Here is an 18,022-nt window from a genome sequence, read left to right on the forward strand (position 1 = left end):
GCCTGGGCATTCCACTTTAGGGACTTTATCTCTACTTTCATAACTGCATGCTCAGTACCAAGGTGATGCTTCTGAAAGATCAGACTTTCTCGGATGTTACTTTATTTTGATTATTGCCGCAAAAGCCCCTCTTGGCTCTTTTTCAGTTTAACTATTTGTGGAAGAAAAATCTCTTGGTAGCCGAACACGGGGCCCAATTGGAGTGACCATGTTGAGAAAAGGGCTGGCAGGGAAGGGTGGCTTTCCCAGTAGGACAGGGGTGGCTCCAGCCGGCAGTGGGGCAGATCCAAGGAGGAAGAGGGTGGCACCAGGAGAAGAGCTGGGGGTGGCTGAGGACCCAGGAGGAGGGAACCAACAGGGAAGCCCAAGGATGGAGAACGGGCAGAAAATACTTTACTGTGACCTGAGAGCAGGTGAGAAGGCTTCTCAGACAGAGCCCCGCCATCTTAGGTCAGATAAGTCAGGAAAGTTCCTTGGCTGTCACTTGAGCGAATATCACCGATCCATGGAGGATGAGCACCTTAACCCCCACACACAACCCCACTGAGAAAGACGGAGCTGCGGGGAGGAAACCCGGCGCCAGGAGAAGAGCGAATGCCTACGGGTGGGTCACTTTGGCTCTGAGCTTCTCCCAAGGAAGAACAAAACCTTCTAGGAACAAGTGGCAGAAGTCTCACGATGCAGCACTTCCTGACGTTGCCTGTCATTTTGCAGGTGCCACGAGGCCCCACTGGGGCTACAAATAGACTCTCTGTGAAAGAAGAACTTCTGAATCTGCTTTTCCTCTAAAAGATCTCGTGGCTTTATTTATTCTCACTGAGTTGCAGGGTGGGTTGAAAGGGCACAAATGCCCACTGACCTGAGGCTGCAGGGACTCTCCCGAGGGGTCAAGGGGGGCACACGTGGGAGGGAGCATTATATAGACTGTATTTTCAAGTTCAGGTGCAGGGCTGCTGCTTACGCAAAAAAAAAAAAAAAAAAAAATCAAGCTCTGGACTCCCCGACAAAACCTACAAGCAAGCGTGGAGGGCTGGCCGGCTCCAGGTGGAACCCAGGCTCCCGCCAACCGCTGTGGGCAGCCCAGAGGAGGCCCCCCACGGGCTCCCAGGGATCTGAGACTGGCCCTGCTGGCTGCTCCCACACACCTGCCAGCCGAGTGCCTTGCTGTCCTCTGTCAGTCCCGGGCCTTGTCCTCTCGTTCTGTCACCTGGACATGTCTACATGGGGCCTCCTGCCCTCCCTCAACCAGTGACTCGCTCCTCCTCAGGCTTCCCACCTGGAGCGGGGACTGGACATCTGGGCTCTCCTAGAGCCCACCCTGGCTCCCCTTGCTTTTCACACATTGCTTATCCATCTCTGCCTCCCCAGCCAGACCCCAGGCCCTGCGTAACAAGACGGGCATCTGGAGGATCACTTTGGAGATCCAGAAAAGACGGAAGTGGACAATGAACACACACTGAGATCACTTTTTGCAACTCACGTAGGAGGGACACACCAGCCTTCATACCTAACAGTGCTGGTTTCCTTGCATTGCGTATTCTCAAATATGTTATTCAAAATTATTGCTTATTTGTCTAATTGAATGCTATAGTTATTTATCTTATTCCACGCCTCAAATTGCATTATATTTATAGATATATTTGTGAAGAGTATGATCTTGATTTTCTATGGAGACTCCTAACTGATACATAGTGAATTACTGTCATGTATTTATTTGGTAATTAATAAACCTACTAAACTAATGAAACTAGTTCTAATGTTTGTTGGTACTGTTACTGGTGTTCTTATCATCTACAAAAAATGATAATTTAGTTTCCTCTTTTTTGTTAGATTTATGTTCATATTTATTTTTCTTATTGCATTAGTTTCAGAGATAATGTTAAAAACTAATTATGACAGTGGACATCCTCCTCTATTCCCAACTTCAACATACATCACTCTATTATTTTACTGTAAAGAAAAATATTAGCTTTATTTTTCTTTAAAAACCATGTTAAGCTGGGCACAGTGGCACCTATAATCCCAGCAACTCAGGAGGGTGAGGCAGGAGGATTGCAAGTAAATATAAAGATCTGGGGATGAAGCTCAGTGACTGGTAAATTGCCCCTGGGTTCCATCCCCAGGACCAAAACCAGGTTAAGGAACATTCTTCTGTACTGGATTTGTATTGCAAAGCAACAGTTTTGCTCAGCAACTGACCACAACGTAGGGGCTTTCAGCAACATGAATTTATCATCTCACAATTCCATGAGTGAGGCGTTCAGCATAACATGACTGACTTCTCTGCTCAGTCTAAGGCTAAGATCAGGGATGGGCCAGGGGTACAGTTCCCATGCACAGCTGAGGTCTCTTCCACACTCCCTGCCGCTGGGGTTCCACGGATTCCCTTCTCACTTTTCCACATGGTCCTCCCCCATTCCCAGCAGCAAGGACACATTAAATCCTTCTGTGGCTTCAAATATCTGTGTTGGCTCCTCAGAGCCCTTGTGATAACCCAGGATAATGTTGCTTTAAGCTCAGTGGATTAGTGACCTCTAGTGACTTCCTCAAAGTCACTATTGCAAAGCAAATAGCACCCAGGGATGGAGGTCCTGGGGGTCAGAATTCTGCCAGCCCCACCTCCCAATCTTGGCTTAGTTCAGGTTAGAGACGGAGACCACCCTTCATCAAACCCCTTTTGGGAATCCATCATCGACATTATCTTCTGCCCTTTGGTTGACTGGTGTGTTAACAGTTCTAATATCATTACAAAGCAATCGCATTCCTGGAATACACCCTTCTATGCCAGAACGACTAATTCTTTCATATACAGAATAAAATGAGATCAAATTTTCTATGACTCGTGTTAGCTTTTTACATACACTTATAAATGAAAAATTCTGGTGATTTTTTGCATGTTATTTTTTGTTAGATTTTTGTCATTGGGGTCATACTATCACGGTGAAGTGAATTAAAAGGTTTTTCTAAACTCTGACACTATATTCCGAATGTAGGAAGTAATATTGTCTGCGCTCAGCACCTTGCCTAGATAATTGCATGAAAAATTTGTGTGAACTATCCATTTTTAACTCATTTTTTGGGCCAATCTCTGACAAAAATCATGATTCATTGAGTTTTTAGTTAACTGACTTTCAGTTAGACAACATACAAAATAATATATTTCCCAATAATTTAAAAATATCTCACCATATTCATCTCATTTGAATCTACTCCACTTTCTTCGGTCTCACCAGAGCTCTATCTCTTGGCTGTTTATTTTCCAAGAAATGAGATCTGGCATCATGTTCACTGTTCTGCCTTCTAGGTCACTGATTTTTTTTTTTCCCCCTGTTTTCTTAAGTTTATTTTGCTACTTTTTCTGTCTTCTTGAGACGGATGCTTTGTTTACTTGCCTCTATTCTAAGTTCAACTTTTTTTTTTTTTGTACTAGACTTTAAAAGACGCTCTCCTTCATGGCCACCTACCATCCAAGTAGACTTCCTGTTTGGGGAAAACCCTGAAGTAGCTGGGAAGCAGCCCCCTCGGCTGCACTATACAGACTATGCGTGGGGCAGGGGGTCAAGTGCAGAAGTGAGACAGGCTCAGAGGCCCACCCAGACATCTGAGTCTGGAGCCCATGGTCTTGGGCAGACAGGGCAGTTTTAAGTCGATGCCATGGCACAGAGAACCCTGTGGTGGTACCAGCAACGTGCTGCTTGTGCCTCTAGGCAGCATCTTGTGACAGTTGTGACTGTCTGTGCCCCCCCCCACCCCCAGCCTCCCCAGCCTGCCTTTCCAGCTTCTTGCAGATTCTTACCAGCACCTGGATAGTCTTCCAATTAATACCTTTTCCTCTTAGGCTACTTTTTGTGTCTTTAAAATTTAGAATTCGGAATTATAATTTTGCATTGTTCTTACTGGCATTTTCCAAAATTGAAGTTTCTGTTGCCCAAGTGTTTATGAAAAGCTTTTTTTTTTTTAAGTTGCAATTGCTTGTGTTTGTGCAATCATATCTTTGTGGTTGAATTCTTGTTTTATTGTTGTGTCATCAGACCGTGTGGTTGGTGCAACATCTGCTTTTAGCAAGTTAGGATTTTATTGTGGCCAAACATGGTTAATTTTTGCAAATGTTTCATGAACAGCTGAAAAAGGCAAGTAAACTTTGTAGAAACAAAGTTCAACATATATTTATTCATTATCAGTTGCTATCCTTGATTTTCTCATATTGCATTGATGTAAGCCATCAAAAGCAGAGGTATACTGTTGTTTCTCACTAGCCACTATGTTTATACCAATTTATTCTTGCATTTTCTGACAACTTTTACTTTACGTATTTTGTTGCAATATTTGGTACATACATGTTGTTGACAATTTTTAATTGTTCTTGTTACCAACACAAAATTACTCTTTGACCTCTGTAATATGATAAATATAATGCTTTCTGCCTCAAGTTCTCCTTGGTCAGTGCTTAACAACAATCCCTGGGGACTGGCTTTTACTTTGACATACCTAGCTCCTATCACAGTGCCTGACACACAAATGCTCATTAAAGCTGGTGAAATGCAAAGATCATGGAGTCTAAGAAGCCCAGGAGAGCCCTGTGCATTTGGGTTCCAAGGAGGATTCAATGCCAGTCCCTGCCTCTCCCCTGAAATGATACACTTTCCCATGAGGATTTATTACCTCTTACCAAATGCAAAGAGTTAAAAAGGAATTCCATGATGCTACCCACACCTGAAGGCAGATGTAACGTCACACCTCCACTGTTTCACCTCTCTTAACGTGAGTTACAATGTTGAAGCAAAGCCTGGGTTCTGAGGGATGGCAGTGGTGGCACTCACTGAGTGTGTGCTATACACACAGAACCAGCAGGCTGAGTGTGGACACTCGCATCACAGAGGAGCAGTGAGAGCATCAGGAGGGCCCACCGTGGGACAGGAGCGAGAAATGACTGGTCAAGGAGCCAGGATAGAAAATGTAGCAAGAGAGGGGAATGAGGAGGGGGTCTGTAGGGATTTAAGGAGGGTGGTGCTTGACCCAAACCAGTAGGGGTGGACACTGAGTCTCAGCAGGGGGCCTCTGGAGGTTCCTGTAGCACCCACACCAGAAATAACAGAAGGGGTAGAAGTCAATGACCAGACCAGTGCTCACCCTGTGTCCCTGTGTGAGGGAGGCTGCTGTGGCCAGGGTCTGGAATGGCCTGAGGGTTTTGTGTACTCCTTCATTTGTCTGCGAAGCCCTCCAGGTGTGGCATCGCAGGTGCACAGAGGGTCCCCTAGCTCGGAAAGGACAGCAGGTCTGGGACCTCCAGAGGCCCCTCTCAGCTCCTAGGCAGACCTGTCTTCATGTGGCCCAAGTTAGACAGACTCTTGTACAGACAGTTGGCAAATGCTTGCGAGCCTTCATGTTTAGCAAACTTTCTTATTAGTTTGTCCACAGCGTATGATTACATTAATTTCAGCTAAGTCCCTTTTTGTTACCGGTTTAGGTTCCATTAGAAGTGCCCAATTCCAGAGAATGCTGGGACCATTCTGATCCTGGACCTGGGCCACCAAAGGACAGACCTCCCCCACAGGGTCCACCTGGTCACAGAAGGTGAACCGCATGCACTGGGTCAGTCTGAGAGGACCTCATGGGCCCTTCTGGCTTTTCTTGCCTTCTACCACCCTCACTCTAGTGACCTGAGGGTCTGAGAGGGAGGGCATAGGGCCTCAGCTGCTAGTTGTTTACAAATGTTTTATAAACTCAAGATCATCTAGAGGGACAAACAACCCCAAATACTCTGTTGCAAATGTGCAGAAGTGGTGTGATGGATACAGAGGAAACTAGAGAGACAGGAAGATTCAGAGACAGAAATGGAGCTAATCCAAGGCAGAAAGAACATACACACTTCTATTACTGCACGTGGTCTAAATCCTACCAAAAGAGCAAGGTGACGACTGTGATTGTGACAACCAATCCTGTCTGAATCTGCTATTCAGAAGCCCTAACAGCAGCATGTCCTATTACTGATGAGATGAACATTAATGGCAGGTATGCACTGGCCCTTAGTGTACACCAGATCTGTTCTGGATGCTTTGATGGGTACCATCTCATTTACTCTCTAAAAGAAACCTTTGAGGTAGCCCCGGGGTCACCCTGTTTCACAGAGGTGGAAACAGGAGTGTTAGGATAACCTGCCCAGGTTCTGGGATTACTCAGTGACAGGACCAGGGTGCAGCCCTGGGTCTGTGTGTCCTAGGACTCAGCTCCCAGCCACAAGGTTCTGCCCAGAAGTTCTATTTTGCACCAGCATTTGCTCCCCAGAAAGCTCTTCCCTCCATCCTCAACTAGAAACCCACAGTCCCAGGACTTGGCTCTCATTTCAAACTTATTTAACAAAGGAAAATACTCTTCCAAGCCACCTGGGAAAGTGCATTCTCCTCTCCCCTCTCCTCTTGCAAAACAAGATCTACCTACTGTGCCTGGGAAGTGCCAGCCCAAAGCTCTTCATGACAAGAGAAGCCACATATTGTAACCCTGGTGCTTTTCACTTGCTGCAAAAAGTAGAATTCTTTCAGTAAAAACTTTCTATCTAAAAATAAACTACTGGCAAACTCTGCAATTACCCTTCTCTGTGGGAGACATCTGCTTTCCACTCTTTTCTCATATGCAGAAGGTTCAATCTTCTGGTCGGATCATTGGTCATGACAAAGGCCTAAGTGTCATGGAATTAACTGGAAATCCGATGCTCTGCAGATTTGAATAACTGCATGCTTTTTAAAGGAGTTCTATGAGCAGCTTTATTTTCAATCAGTCTATGTTTCTCACCTCCCCTGTCCTCCATAGAGCCAGAATCTAGTTAGGGTCAGCCAAGCCCAGGCCCAGGACTGTGGACCAGGCTTAGAGGACACTGCTGGTGGTGTACCACTTGGCACAGCCCCATCCTCTTGACCCACCATGGACTTTGTCACCTTCTCTCCTTTTCCCTTTGCTATTTAGGACCTCTAGTTTCTAGAACACCACTCTGCTGGTTAGGGGGATGTCTGATTGCCATTGTGACTTTGTTTTCAGAAGGCCACACCTGCTCCTAGAGATACTCTAGACCCAAGGCCCTATCACTGCTGGTAGATTTGATAGGCCAGGACATCATTTTAAATGGTTTTACTAAGGCAGAAGCACACTATCAACTGGGGAAAGGCATACATAATTTTGGTAAGGGGGTTTACATCCAGCTCATCAGGGTTCTTTAAGGGCCATCTACACATAGGAGCAATAGTGGGAATAAATTGTGAGTGATCATATGAGCTTTTGGAAAGCGTCTGACAATAATCCAAAGGAGATTTTAAAACAGTGAGTCACTATGAATTGGGAATGAAAGTTTTTATCATGATTAAGAATTAGGCTGCGACAGGAAACAGGATTGAGACCAATTGATGGAAATGAATAAGTGGAAGCAGGGGTGTCTAGAAATGGGTAAGTTTTGTAAATGAAAAAGGGGAGGAAGTGCCCAGTAAATACTTCAGATTTGTAGATAACAACTCCCTGTAGACTAGAATAAGTCTCTAGGCCCATAGGAGAGGGTACGTAAAATAACAGGAGTTTACCTGAGAAAGTGTAAGTTACATACTGTTACATTACATAAGAAGTCCTGAGGTCAAAATGACAGTCCAAGAAGAGGCCGGAGAATTCCTATGGATTGTTCCCCAGAAGATTTGTAAGCTGCCATGCTGTTTTGGCTTAAGTGTCTTTGAGATAGATATGAGATGGCCACTGTGGGCTGGTGTTGCCAAAGAAGGGTACCAAATCAAATCAAGCCTGTCACATGGCCCCTAGTGTTTCCCCACCTGGAGGCCTAGCTGTAGTTTTGGTCATCGCACCTGCAGAGGACTACATGTATTAAGGCATTGTCCAGAGAAAGCCACTAGAGACATGAAGGTAGCAGCAGTAATAACAGTAATAGGAGCTAACAATTGCAGATAATTTGTCGTGGGATAGGCACTACTCTGAGCGCTTGACAGGCACTTACTTATTAGGGTCTGTCAATCATCCCGTGAAGTAGGTATTGTTACCAACCCCACTGGAGAGACAGGAAAACTGAGGCACAGAGAGTTTAGTAGCTTAAAACACAGCCAGTATCCAGACTCAGGCCAATTAGTGCCACAGCCCAGGCTCTTCACTAAAGACTCCTTACCACCTAGGAAAGATGGAACGGAATTCCATGCTGTTCCTCTGGGAAGGTACAACTAATAGTAGTTGAAGTTAATAAAACTCAAACAAAGCCTGATAGGGAAAACATGGCATTTGTACCAAATTCTAGATTATTAAAGTGAAGATAAGGTAAATTTAAGATGATTAAAAGATTGCTTGGAACAGCAGGCAAGCAGGAAGTCTATCATAAAATTGTATTTTTCTCAAGAAGAATCCAGGCTACAAGCTCTAAGACCCAAGAAGAGGGTTGAAATCGGTGTGACCGAGGGAAATGAGGCTTGTTGGGGGTATTCCTATCCTCTCAGGTATGAGGTAACAGAGGAGTTCCTGCTCCTTCCCCCAGAAGTGTCCTTGGTTGTGTTACTAGAGGCTGGCCGTGGGACTGAGGAAACGCGGGTTGTCACTGTGGCAAGCCTTTGTCTTTCTTGCTACTTGACCATGTCCTAGCCACCTCATCTCTAAGGAGATCCAGCCTAGTGGTGGGAGCAGACTGCCGGCCTGGGCAGCAGCTGCGGGGAACACTTGCTGACCACCTCCAGGGGTCTGGCGCCCACCACAGTGGCAGAATCCTGCGCTAGGTCAACAGTCAGACCAAGTCTTACACCAGGGACCTCTGGGCTCTCACCTTCCCTCTGCCTGTTTCCCTCATCTCTCCTGGAGAAAGCCAGAAGACAGAGTGGAGGCTGCTGAAGAACAAAGACCCTAACACGGCCCCCCCATGAGGAAATCTCCCTCCTCTGCCTCCCTCCTCCCTGCTGGATCCAGGGCTTCCAGCTCCAGAACAGAACTGAACAAAGAATATCCCTTATGTGTGGGGCCACCTGGTCAGGCCATGGAGCGGCCTAGGGATGAAATGGTTTTATCTCTGCGCTGTGCTGGGGAACTGAAGGCCGAGGGCATTGCAGAATGCGGGGGGGGGGGAAAAATAAAAAAGATTGGTAACTCTAGGCCTGGTCGATGCAATTCATGGTAACAAGCAAATACACTGAACATTAACTATTATTGAGTGTTTCAGTGGAGAAGGATTAAAGATGGGCACACACCAGCCCTGGCACAACGCCTATCCGCCTACCGGGAGCACATCCCCCACGTGGCCCCCGCGACCCGGGCTCCTACTCACCTACGCAGTTATCGCACAGGCTGCAGTGGGAGGCGCGAGGGGGCCGGAAAATCTTGCAGGTGAAACAATACTTAAGTTTCACAGTCTGGCCATTGATGATGACTTCTTTGGTTCTGGGAGGCGGGCGGTACCCCCCTGAACTGGTGCCGTTTGCAATATCTGCGGAGAAAAGAAGAGAACACTTCCCTAAGATCATCACTTCAAACGGGGTGCAGCTGAAATCCTAGTGGCTCAAGAGGATGAGGCTGGAGGATTGCAAGTTCAAAGCCAGCCTCAGCAATTTAGCGAGGCCCTAATCAACGTGGCGAGACCCTGTCTCAAAATAAAATATAAAGAAGGGCTGGGGATGAGGCTCAGTGGTTAAGCAACCCTGGGTTCAATCCCTGGTACAAAAAAAAAAAAAAAAAAATCAATCATCACTTCAAGGACCGCTAGTCCTCAATGCTGGCTGCTGGCCAAGGCTCCACAGTCCCTGGACCTCACTGCACTCATTCACGAAGGGCCAGGAGCCAAGTGATGGAGCTCTGGCCAATGGCGTGAGAGCACATGTGGCCCCGCCCAGCTGGGGGACCACCCCCTGGAGCCGCGCTCCCACCCTCCCATTGGGCAGACTGCAGAGGAAGGCTACCTGCCGACCTTGTCACAGTTGCCCAACTTCTGCAGTGTCGAGCCCTGGAAGGTCTGGGTTTTATCTGTTTTAGCAGCTAGCCTTACCTTAACTAATGCAGCACCCTAGTTGATTTTCATGTTGGTGAACCCCACTCCCAGCTCAAGTGCCTATTGGCCTCCCCAAAAATACTAGGTGGGGGACAGGAAGCCGACATATACATATTGAAACATTTTAAAAATCATTAATTGCATATTTAAAAAACATTTCTACAGTTTATCATCCGACCAGCATCTTTTGTTATTTAGAACCAGTTCCAAAAGTGTTGAAGAAAAACAAATATGTCTATTTTTTAAAGTCTCCTTGTAGCTCCCGGTCCGGGTTTCGCATCAGCATCGCACGGGGAGCTTTCGGACCGTCCAGCACGCGGAATGCGGACCAGCGATGTGAATGTGCAGCAGGGCGGAGAAACCCTCGCCCCAGGAAGACAAGGTCCGGTTTCATTCTCACTGGACTCTGAGAGCCCCATTAGGATTGCCGAAAAGAGCCTGCAGCAGCCAAAAGCAGAGGCCACAGTGCAGGGGGCATGGCAAGAGCGTCCGAGGCCCTCAGCCCAGGCTCCGAAGCTGGCCACACGAAAGGCAGCTGCTCATTTGTAATTCACAGTCCTTAAAGGACACCACGTCAAGACCGTCACAGTACGCTGTGGCCGATTTCCAAAGTGGTAGGAATCAGTCCCACCATCCACTCACGTCTTTCTTACAGACTCAACCAGGGCAGGAATGATGTGGGGGCTTCTAGAACCAGGGATATCTTGGCCTTGTCCTCAGGATTCTGATTTCACTGGTGTGGGGTACAGTTTGGCATCAAGATTTTAAAAAGCTCCCCAGGTATGCCAATCTATCCAGAGATGCAAAGTTGAGAACACTGCTCTCTGGGGCCTTGTGGCTCCAAGAGTGGTCCATACAGCATCCATGTCACCCAACAGCTCCTCCCAGCTACTAAATGTAATTTGCATTTATCTGAGGTTTTGCAGTGATTTGGGCACCTTACAGTTTGAGAACCCTGATTCAGGATCTTGAAGATACTCCCCAGTTCATATATTGTCCATATGTGCCTTTTAAGGAGGGGCTCAAGTATGATAAAGAGCTGAACTCAAGAGAATACAGTTTACCTCTAATGAAGGGTTGCAGAAGAAAATGCACATGGGGCCCCAAGTCTCTTCACGTTGGTGGTGTCTGGAGGACTGCACTCACTGGCAGAAGCTACAGCTCACCTGTCCTGATTCAGGGGCTACCTATCCTGATTCAGGGGCTCCAACAGCTATTCTCCTGCCCCCACACCCTAGTCTCCTTTAAGAGGCTGTGATAATCTGCCCTCAACCTTTAGCCTAAGGTTTTAGTAAAAATATCAATCCCAGTGGTAAGGAGAACACTTTGCTGCTTTCAGCCACTTACTATTCATGGAAAATTAAAGTTCCATTAGCAGGTTGCAAACAAAGAGGAAGAAAGTTTGGGAACGCGGCGGGAGAGCTAGGGATGGAAATGGTAAGGCACAGCCCTTGGCTCTGCCTCTTCCTTGGGACCAGCCCTCCTGCTTAGCACCTTGCCAGAGAGGACATCCCTTCCTGGCATGTGCCTCACCTGCCCGGCACCCTATGGACTACACTATCAATGATCCTAAGTTCAGCAGCATCGGCAGCAGCCCCCAACTCCAAGAAGCATACACACTGGGAACGGGAGGGCTCTCCAATCTGTTCTGTACTAAGAGAAAACAAAGAGGTGGCGTGGTTGTGTGTGTCCCTAAGTACCAGGTGAAAAGAACTGGCTTTGAACACAGCAACATTAAGGCAGATCTCTGCAGGTGCCAGCTGGGTGCCCCTGAGACCTAAATCAATCATTGAGTGCTTCTGTTGCCTATGTCAGGGTACAGTCGACCGTATTTACTTAGCTCTTATAAACATGGGTAGAAAAACTAGAGGGTCAGATATAAGTTTAGAAAGATACTCGATGAAACATTTATGGTCATTTAAGCAGAAAAATTTAAAGCTGAATTGTGCAGAAATGGCAACTTACCACCTAGAATCACTTACAAAACTCAGTTGTGAATGTCAAAGACTTGGGAACACAGAAACAAAAACAACAAACTAGTCTTTACTAGCGTTCCTAATGCTTAAGGGAAAGAAAAATCGAACCTTTGACACACAAGTGAGCTGAATACTAGAATTCCACAGACACACTAAACTGGAGCTTGAAGTCAACCAAGCCCAGTGGCCCCCTGTGCTTCCCTGGGAGGCCACATTGTCCTTCGGACATTTGCACACGGTGTGCTCCGATTTGCAGCTTCCCTTCCTGATGTCTGCAGAAATAATCCTACCTTTAAGGTCCAATTCAGGCTTCTTTTGTGAAAATACTTGGCAAGCACAGTCACTTATTTCCTCCCTTGGGCTCTCATGGCACTTAATTCATTTATTTATCCAGTTAATCGATCTGTGCTGTGCTTCTACTAGGTGCCAGCCCTGGAGCCTAGGGCTTCAAATACCAACCTGAGGACAGAAGCTTTTCTTCCATGTTCCGTCTGAGGCCCACGGCCAGTCACCAAGCCTTTCTCTCCCTAGTGGAGATCACCAGCATCCATGGACTGAGTTCTGTGGCACAAAGCGTGAAGCTGATTGTTCCTGCTCTAATATTCAATTATTCTGGTTTTTGGGTGTGTTTTTTCCCCTTCTTATTTGTTGTTGGTAACAATTGTGCCTCTGCTCCTCAGGGCTGCTCTTTGTTGTTGAAGTACAGCTATTGAAAAGAATAATCAAGGCTTACAGTAGCTACTAGTTCAAGAACACTAGAAGGAAGCCTGGATTAAAAAAAAAAAAAAAAAAAACCCTAGTAGTTCCTGCAAGTTCCTGTAAAACAAGTATTTCTCAAGGACAATTTCATGCACAAGCACTCTGAGAGAACGCGTAAATCTTGAAGTGGTCCTTACATTCACAAAGGCCCCCACTTCCCAGTTGTTGGGAGTTGTGGCAAGAGACAGAAATAATAGCAGCACCCACATCTAGTACCAACCTGGCAATCAAACCCAGGGACAAAGAATTGGGGCCCTTCCGGATGGAAAGGGGAGGCTGGTCAGTGTGTGAGCTCGGGGACCAGGAACTGCCACGGACTAGTTGTTTCACTCACAGAGAAGCGCCGGGTCAGCCACGGGCTCACGTGAGTGTGTGCTTACATTCTCTCCTGCTCTCTAAGCCTGCCTCAGAAAGGGGCGTCATCTCCTCCTCCTGAAAGAATACCAGAGCACTACATCGAGACAGACTCCTGTTACCATTGGAAGTGTCCCCTAAAGGCCACGTGCCTGGTTGCTAGCCAGTGGCACTATTGGAAAGTGGTACAACTTTAGTAGATTGGAGGAAGCGGGTCACTGGGGACATGCCTTTGAAGGGGACATCCTGTTATGGTTTGGCTGTGAGGTGTCCTCCAAAAGCTCACATGTGAAATGGTGCAAGAAGGTTCAGAGGAGACGTGATTGGGTTGTGAGAATCTTAACCCAATCAGTGAGTTAAGCCCCTGATAGGGACTGACTGGGTGGTACCCGAAGTGGTGGGGTGTGGGTGGAGGAGGTGGGAATTGGGGCATAGCTTTGGGGTATATATTTGTATCTGAGGAGTAGAGTTTCTCTCTCGGCTTCCTGATCGCCATGATGTGAGCTGCTTCCTTCTGCCACCCTCTCCTGCCACGATGTTCAGCCTCACCTCAAGCCTTGAGGAATGGAGCCTGCTGTCTATGGATTGAGACCTCTGAAACCCTAAGCCCTCGAATAAGCTTTTCTTCCTCTATAATTGTGCTGATCAGATCTTTTAGTCACAGCACTGAAAAAGCTGATTAAAACACTTGTCCTTGGTTCCCTGTCCTCCTCTCCTCTCCTCTTCTCTCTCCCGCCCCCCCCACCCCCCGCAGCCACCATGGGATAAGCAGCCTTGTTCCACCATGTGTTCCCCACCATGATGTTCTGCCTCAGCCCAAGCCCAGAGCAACAGAGCCATGTGACTATGGATTGAAACTGCAGAGACTAAGCCAGATAAACTTTTCCTCCTTTTAAGTTGTTTACCTCAGGTATTTTGTCACAGCCACAGAAAGCTGACTAACACAACCTATTAGCCTCCTGCCCCAAACTGTTAGAGAGTAACTGGGCTGTTTTTTTTTTTTTTTTTTTATGGAAAGGGGGAAAAAATCCCAATTTTTGCAAGATGTGGATTACGATTTTTTTTCCTCAGTGAAGGATTCAGAGAAGTGATATTCCCTGGGGCATTTAAATTTCATAGGCCATTAATTAGCTGCCAAGTACCTCCCAGGGTGGTAGGAACTTCTGCTGTTAGGAGTCCAGTTGGAATAATGACAAAGCACAGGGCAAATATGGCTTTATACTCAAGTCTTCATGGCCCTATCTCTGCGTGTGCTGGAGAGCACCCCTTGGATGCTACCGACACCCAGCTAGGGGATCCCACAAATTTTCCATGTTCAGAGAGCTCTTTCCATGGTGCTCTGCAGCAGTTAGGACAGAAACTACCCAACTTTGGAAAGGTTGACCTATCAGGAAGGAAGATGGCAATTTCAGAGACACTTGCCAGGATGTCTTGGTCTACACTCTGCCAGCTTCCAAGCTCACAGGAGAATATCAGCAATGAGGAGATACGCTAGACAAGTCAACTTCTCTTAGGGGAAAAGTAGGGCAAATTCTGGTCTGTTTACACATATTGGTTAGGTCTCCACTCAAGGGAGTAAATGTGCATATTTCCTTACTAATACACAGGCTGGCAGCCACTTGTCTTTACAAGTGCTTAAATACAAATATGCTCTCAGGGGCTTGTGAAGGGACATGGTTCTTCCAGTTAAAAGCTTTACTCTGCAAGTTTGTCTTCAAGAGCTGAAAGTGATTGCTGAGCAAGGCTCATGGGCTGTTCAGAGCTGGGCCAAGGTGGTCAGAGGAGTTTCCCTGCCTTGTCTCTGGCCCAGGAGGAACAAAGAGCACCTGCATGAAAAATCAAGAAAGCAAGGACTACCCCTGGCGGGGTTGGGGGAGGAGAGGGAGGGCTCGATGACAAGCCCTTGTGCCCTTGATGAGGGTGCTGGGAGATGGGAGCACATTTTTTCCCTTTGGGTTCAAACTCACCTGGTGGTGCTACCACAGCTGGTCCTATGCAGCCCCCAGTCAGGGGGGCCGAGTGCACCAGGCAGGGGTACTCCCTGCTCTGAGGGGAGTGGAGTAGAGGGTGCAGCTATAATGGAGAGCTGACGAGACTGCCTGCCAGTGGTGGGAAGGTGTGAGGGAGCCGGGTCGTGGCAGGCAGAGGCAGGGAAATGACAGTGGAAATGGGAAACCCATGTTTACAGCGAATCACACAAGCTCTGGCCCTGCTTTGATTGTGAAGCTGGTTTGGAGCTGTGTGAGATGATTTAGGAAGCACAAAGGATTTGGGCTTTTTCTAGAATTGGTCAACAAAGGGTTATGGGTTGATCCTCCTTTAGATAAGAAACTTGTCAGGAAATAAAAAATCTCAGATGAAAACTTTAAATAGGCATTTTTTGTTCCATGAGTACCTGACTACTTATGGCTTCTCAATAAAGCATTGAGAAAAATAAAATTTAAAAATGCAGATCTACAGAGAATAGAGCAAAGCAATCTTTTTTTTTTCTGTCTCTTTATAATATAGAAAAAGGTAACCTCTAAGATTGAACTTCATGTAAAACTCAGTACTAGCTTGTTCGATTAACTAATTCATTCACATATTTATTAGGTGCCCATTACATACCAGTCTTGGGGGGGTGTGGATACAGTCATGAACAGGGTAAGTCCTCTGCCCTTTGTGGCTTTCACTGTAGGGAGGGTAGACAAACCCATAGAGTGGATGTTTTTGATCATTTAAGTAGACTGTATATTTGGTGGATGATCAGGATTACCTAGTGATGAGATTCTCAACCAGAGGGAGTCCCCCCCCTTCAAGAGAATTTGAAAATGAAATGTGTGGAGACATTTTTAATTGTCACAAGTGGGAGGGAGTGCCACTGTGAGAAACTGACCTAGGGCTTTGCTATTCAAAGTATGGTCCATGGACCAGCAGTATTGGCATCACCAGGGAGCTTGTTAGAAATGAATAATCTTGGTGCCCCTTCCCAGGCCTGCTGATCCAGAATCTGCATTTTAAAAAATAGATCTGCAGGTGATTCTGAAGCACATGAAAGTTGGAGAAGCATTGCTATAGGCACACACACTTGTTAGCAAGGACAAACCTGTTGTCAAGTCAGACTGCCTGCTAACTGAGCTTGCAAGTCCCCACTCTCTGCCTTCTCAGTACTCTGACAATCACTGTGTTTGAAGTATGTGGGAACCTTAAAAAAAATGATATTCCTCACTCCTGAAGATGCTTATGTTGTGTGGGGCCTAAGAATCTGGAATTTTATAAATGCCACCTGTATGCATCTGATGGAGACAGGTTTGGGTCCACGGCAAACACGACAAAGAGGCTGAGTTTCACTGATAGGAGAATCTAAGTGGTTGGCTAAGAATGGAGATGCCAGAGAGGAAGACGTGCCATTTACAAAGATGTCGATGTTACTCAAAGAGCTGATAGATCTGCAAGGCTGCCCAAGCAAACAGCCAAGCCTGGCTTTTAAACTTTTCATTTTTGTTGTTATTTATAACAGTGTGACTTTTTGTTCAAAGAAAATCTTAGAAGAACCTCAACATCTACCACCCACCTGAACCCCATCATGAGCCAAGCGTGTTTGCCCCTTGCCCTGTCCCACCGACAATAACTTTGGCCTAGAGTGGATGTCCGTTTGAGTTAAGAATGGCCTTATCGAACAGAATTCCATTCAGGGGGAGATCTTGTGCACATATATGCACTCTCGTGACATTAGCAAGATGGTGCTACCCATGAATTTTAATGCGACGATGGAGTGGTAAGCATCAAAAATAATTCTCTGTGTACAAAGCCAAATATTCCTAAAATAGCTCTGGAAGCATATGATCTAGAAAATTGGAGCCCAGAATGCCATCAGTGTGATTTTTTTTTTTTTTTTCAAATCTGGTGGGGAAAAAAAAGGCCTCAGTTTCTCCACGTTTGAACTATGACAATTTGGTTTCTTGTAATTCAGGGCCATTGTAATTCATGGGAAGACCTTGAACTGTCAGATGCTGTGGTGTACACAGTTATCAAAACCTCTTTTCTCAGGCCTGCTCAGATCCTATAGGGCAATGTACATATAGCTCTAATTAGTGCAATTAAAGGCAGCAGCAGCAGAAAGTGCTTAGTAGCTATGACCCTTTTAGTTTAACAGAGTTAATCCAATATATGCTTACAGCAAAATGAAAATTAATGACTACCTTATTTTTTGCCACACTATTTTTTTCCACTTGGATGCAAAGCTTGCCCTTGAATGTAGAATAAAGAAAAGTGGCTTTGTCCTTGCAGCGTATCAATTTCCCTCAAATGTTGTCAAAGTTCTCTGAGCACACACCCAAAACCACCACCGTCCTGCAAAAATGAAAACCAGTTCTTCTGCTCAAGGCCAAAGTGAGAAATACGTGCATGTGTTTGTACTCCACAGGGCACAGACTCTGCCCTGGCAGAAGATACTGACTGTTGTGCAACGACAGCGATCCACTTGAGCTGTCAATGTTTGTGTTATGGTAAGACAAGTAGATGGGAACAAGGGCAGAGCAGGGACTCTGGAAACCATACTGTGGCAGGGCCAACTCCACTGCCCCCACAGGAATGTGATCCACTTCTGTCAAGTCTGAAGGCCACTGGCCTGGGGGCATTAGCAGGCCCCAGAGTCGAGGACTGGCTCACAGGGCATTCTGCACAGAATTATTGTCATATTTTATCTTTAGCTTGGAGGAAAGGAGAGTGGAGGGTCTCGCCAGCACAGAAGCAGGGGTGCTATTTATAAATAGATTACACATTAAAGAATTGAAATCCCCATCTATTTGGTCCTATGCTCCTCTCTCTCTCTCTCTCTCTCTCTCTCTCTCACACACACACACACACACACACACACACACACACACACCTCTCATCAACACAGATTATTTAAAATTAGTAAAAATGTCAATAAAATGAATAGTAT

The 18,022-nt window shown here is 46.3% G+C and overlaps 1 protein-coding gene across 3 annotated transcripts in view; it reads right to left on the minus strand.

Moving 5' to 3' along the window:
• Zdhhc14 (zDHHC palmitoyltransferase 14) overlaps positions 1–18,022 on the minus strand; it is a 253,094-nt gene that overhangs the window by 53,508 nt on the left and 181,564 nt on the right. For all 3 annotated transcript variants that reach the window (XM_026393832.2, XM_026393831.2, XM_026393830.2), the window contains exon 3: positions 9,290–9,448. In XM_026393832.2, the coding sequence (XP_026249617.1) occupies positions 9,290–9,448 (159 nt within the window). The remainder of the gene's footprint in view (positions 1–9,289; positions 9,449–18,022) is intronic.

This window comes from Urocitellus parryii, chromosome 8, assembly GCF_045843805.1.
Source record: "Urocitellus parryii isolate mUroPar1 chromosome 8, mUroPar1.hap1, whole genome shotgun sequence".
NCBI lineage: Eukaryota > Metazoa > Chordata > Mammalia > Rodentia > Sciuridae > Urocitellus > Urocitellus parryii.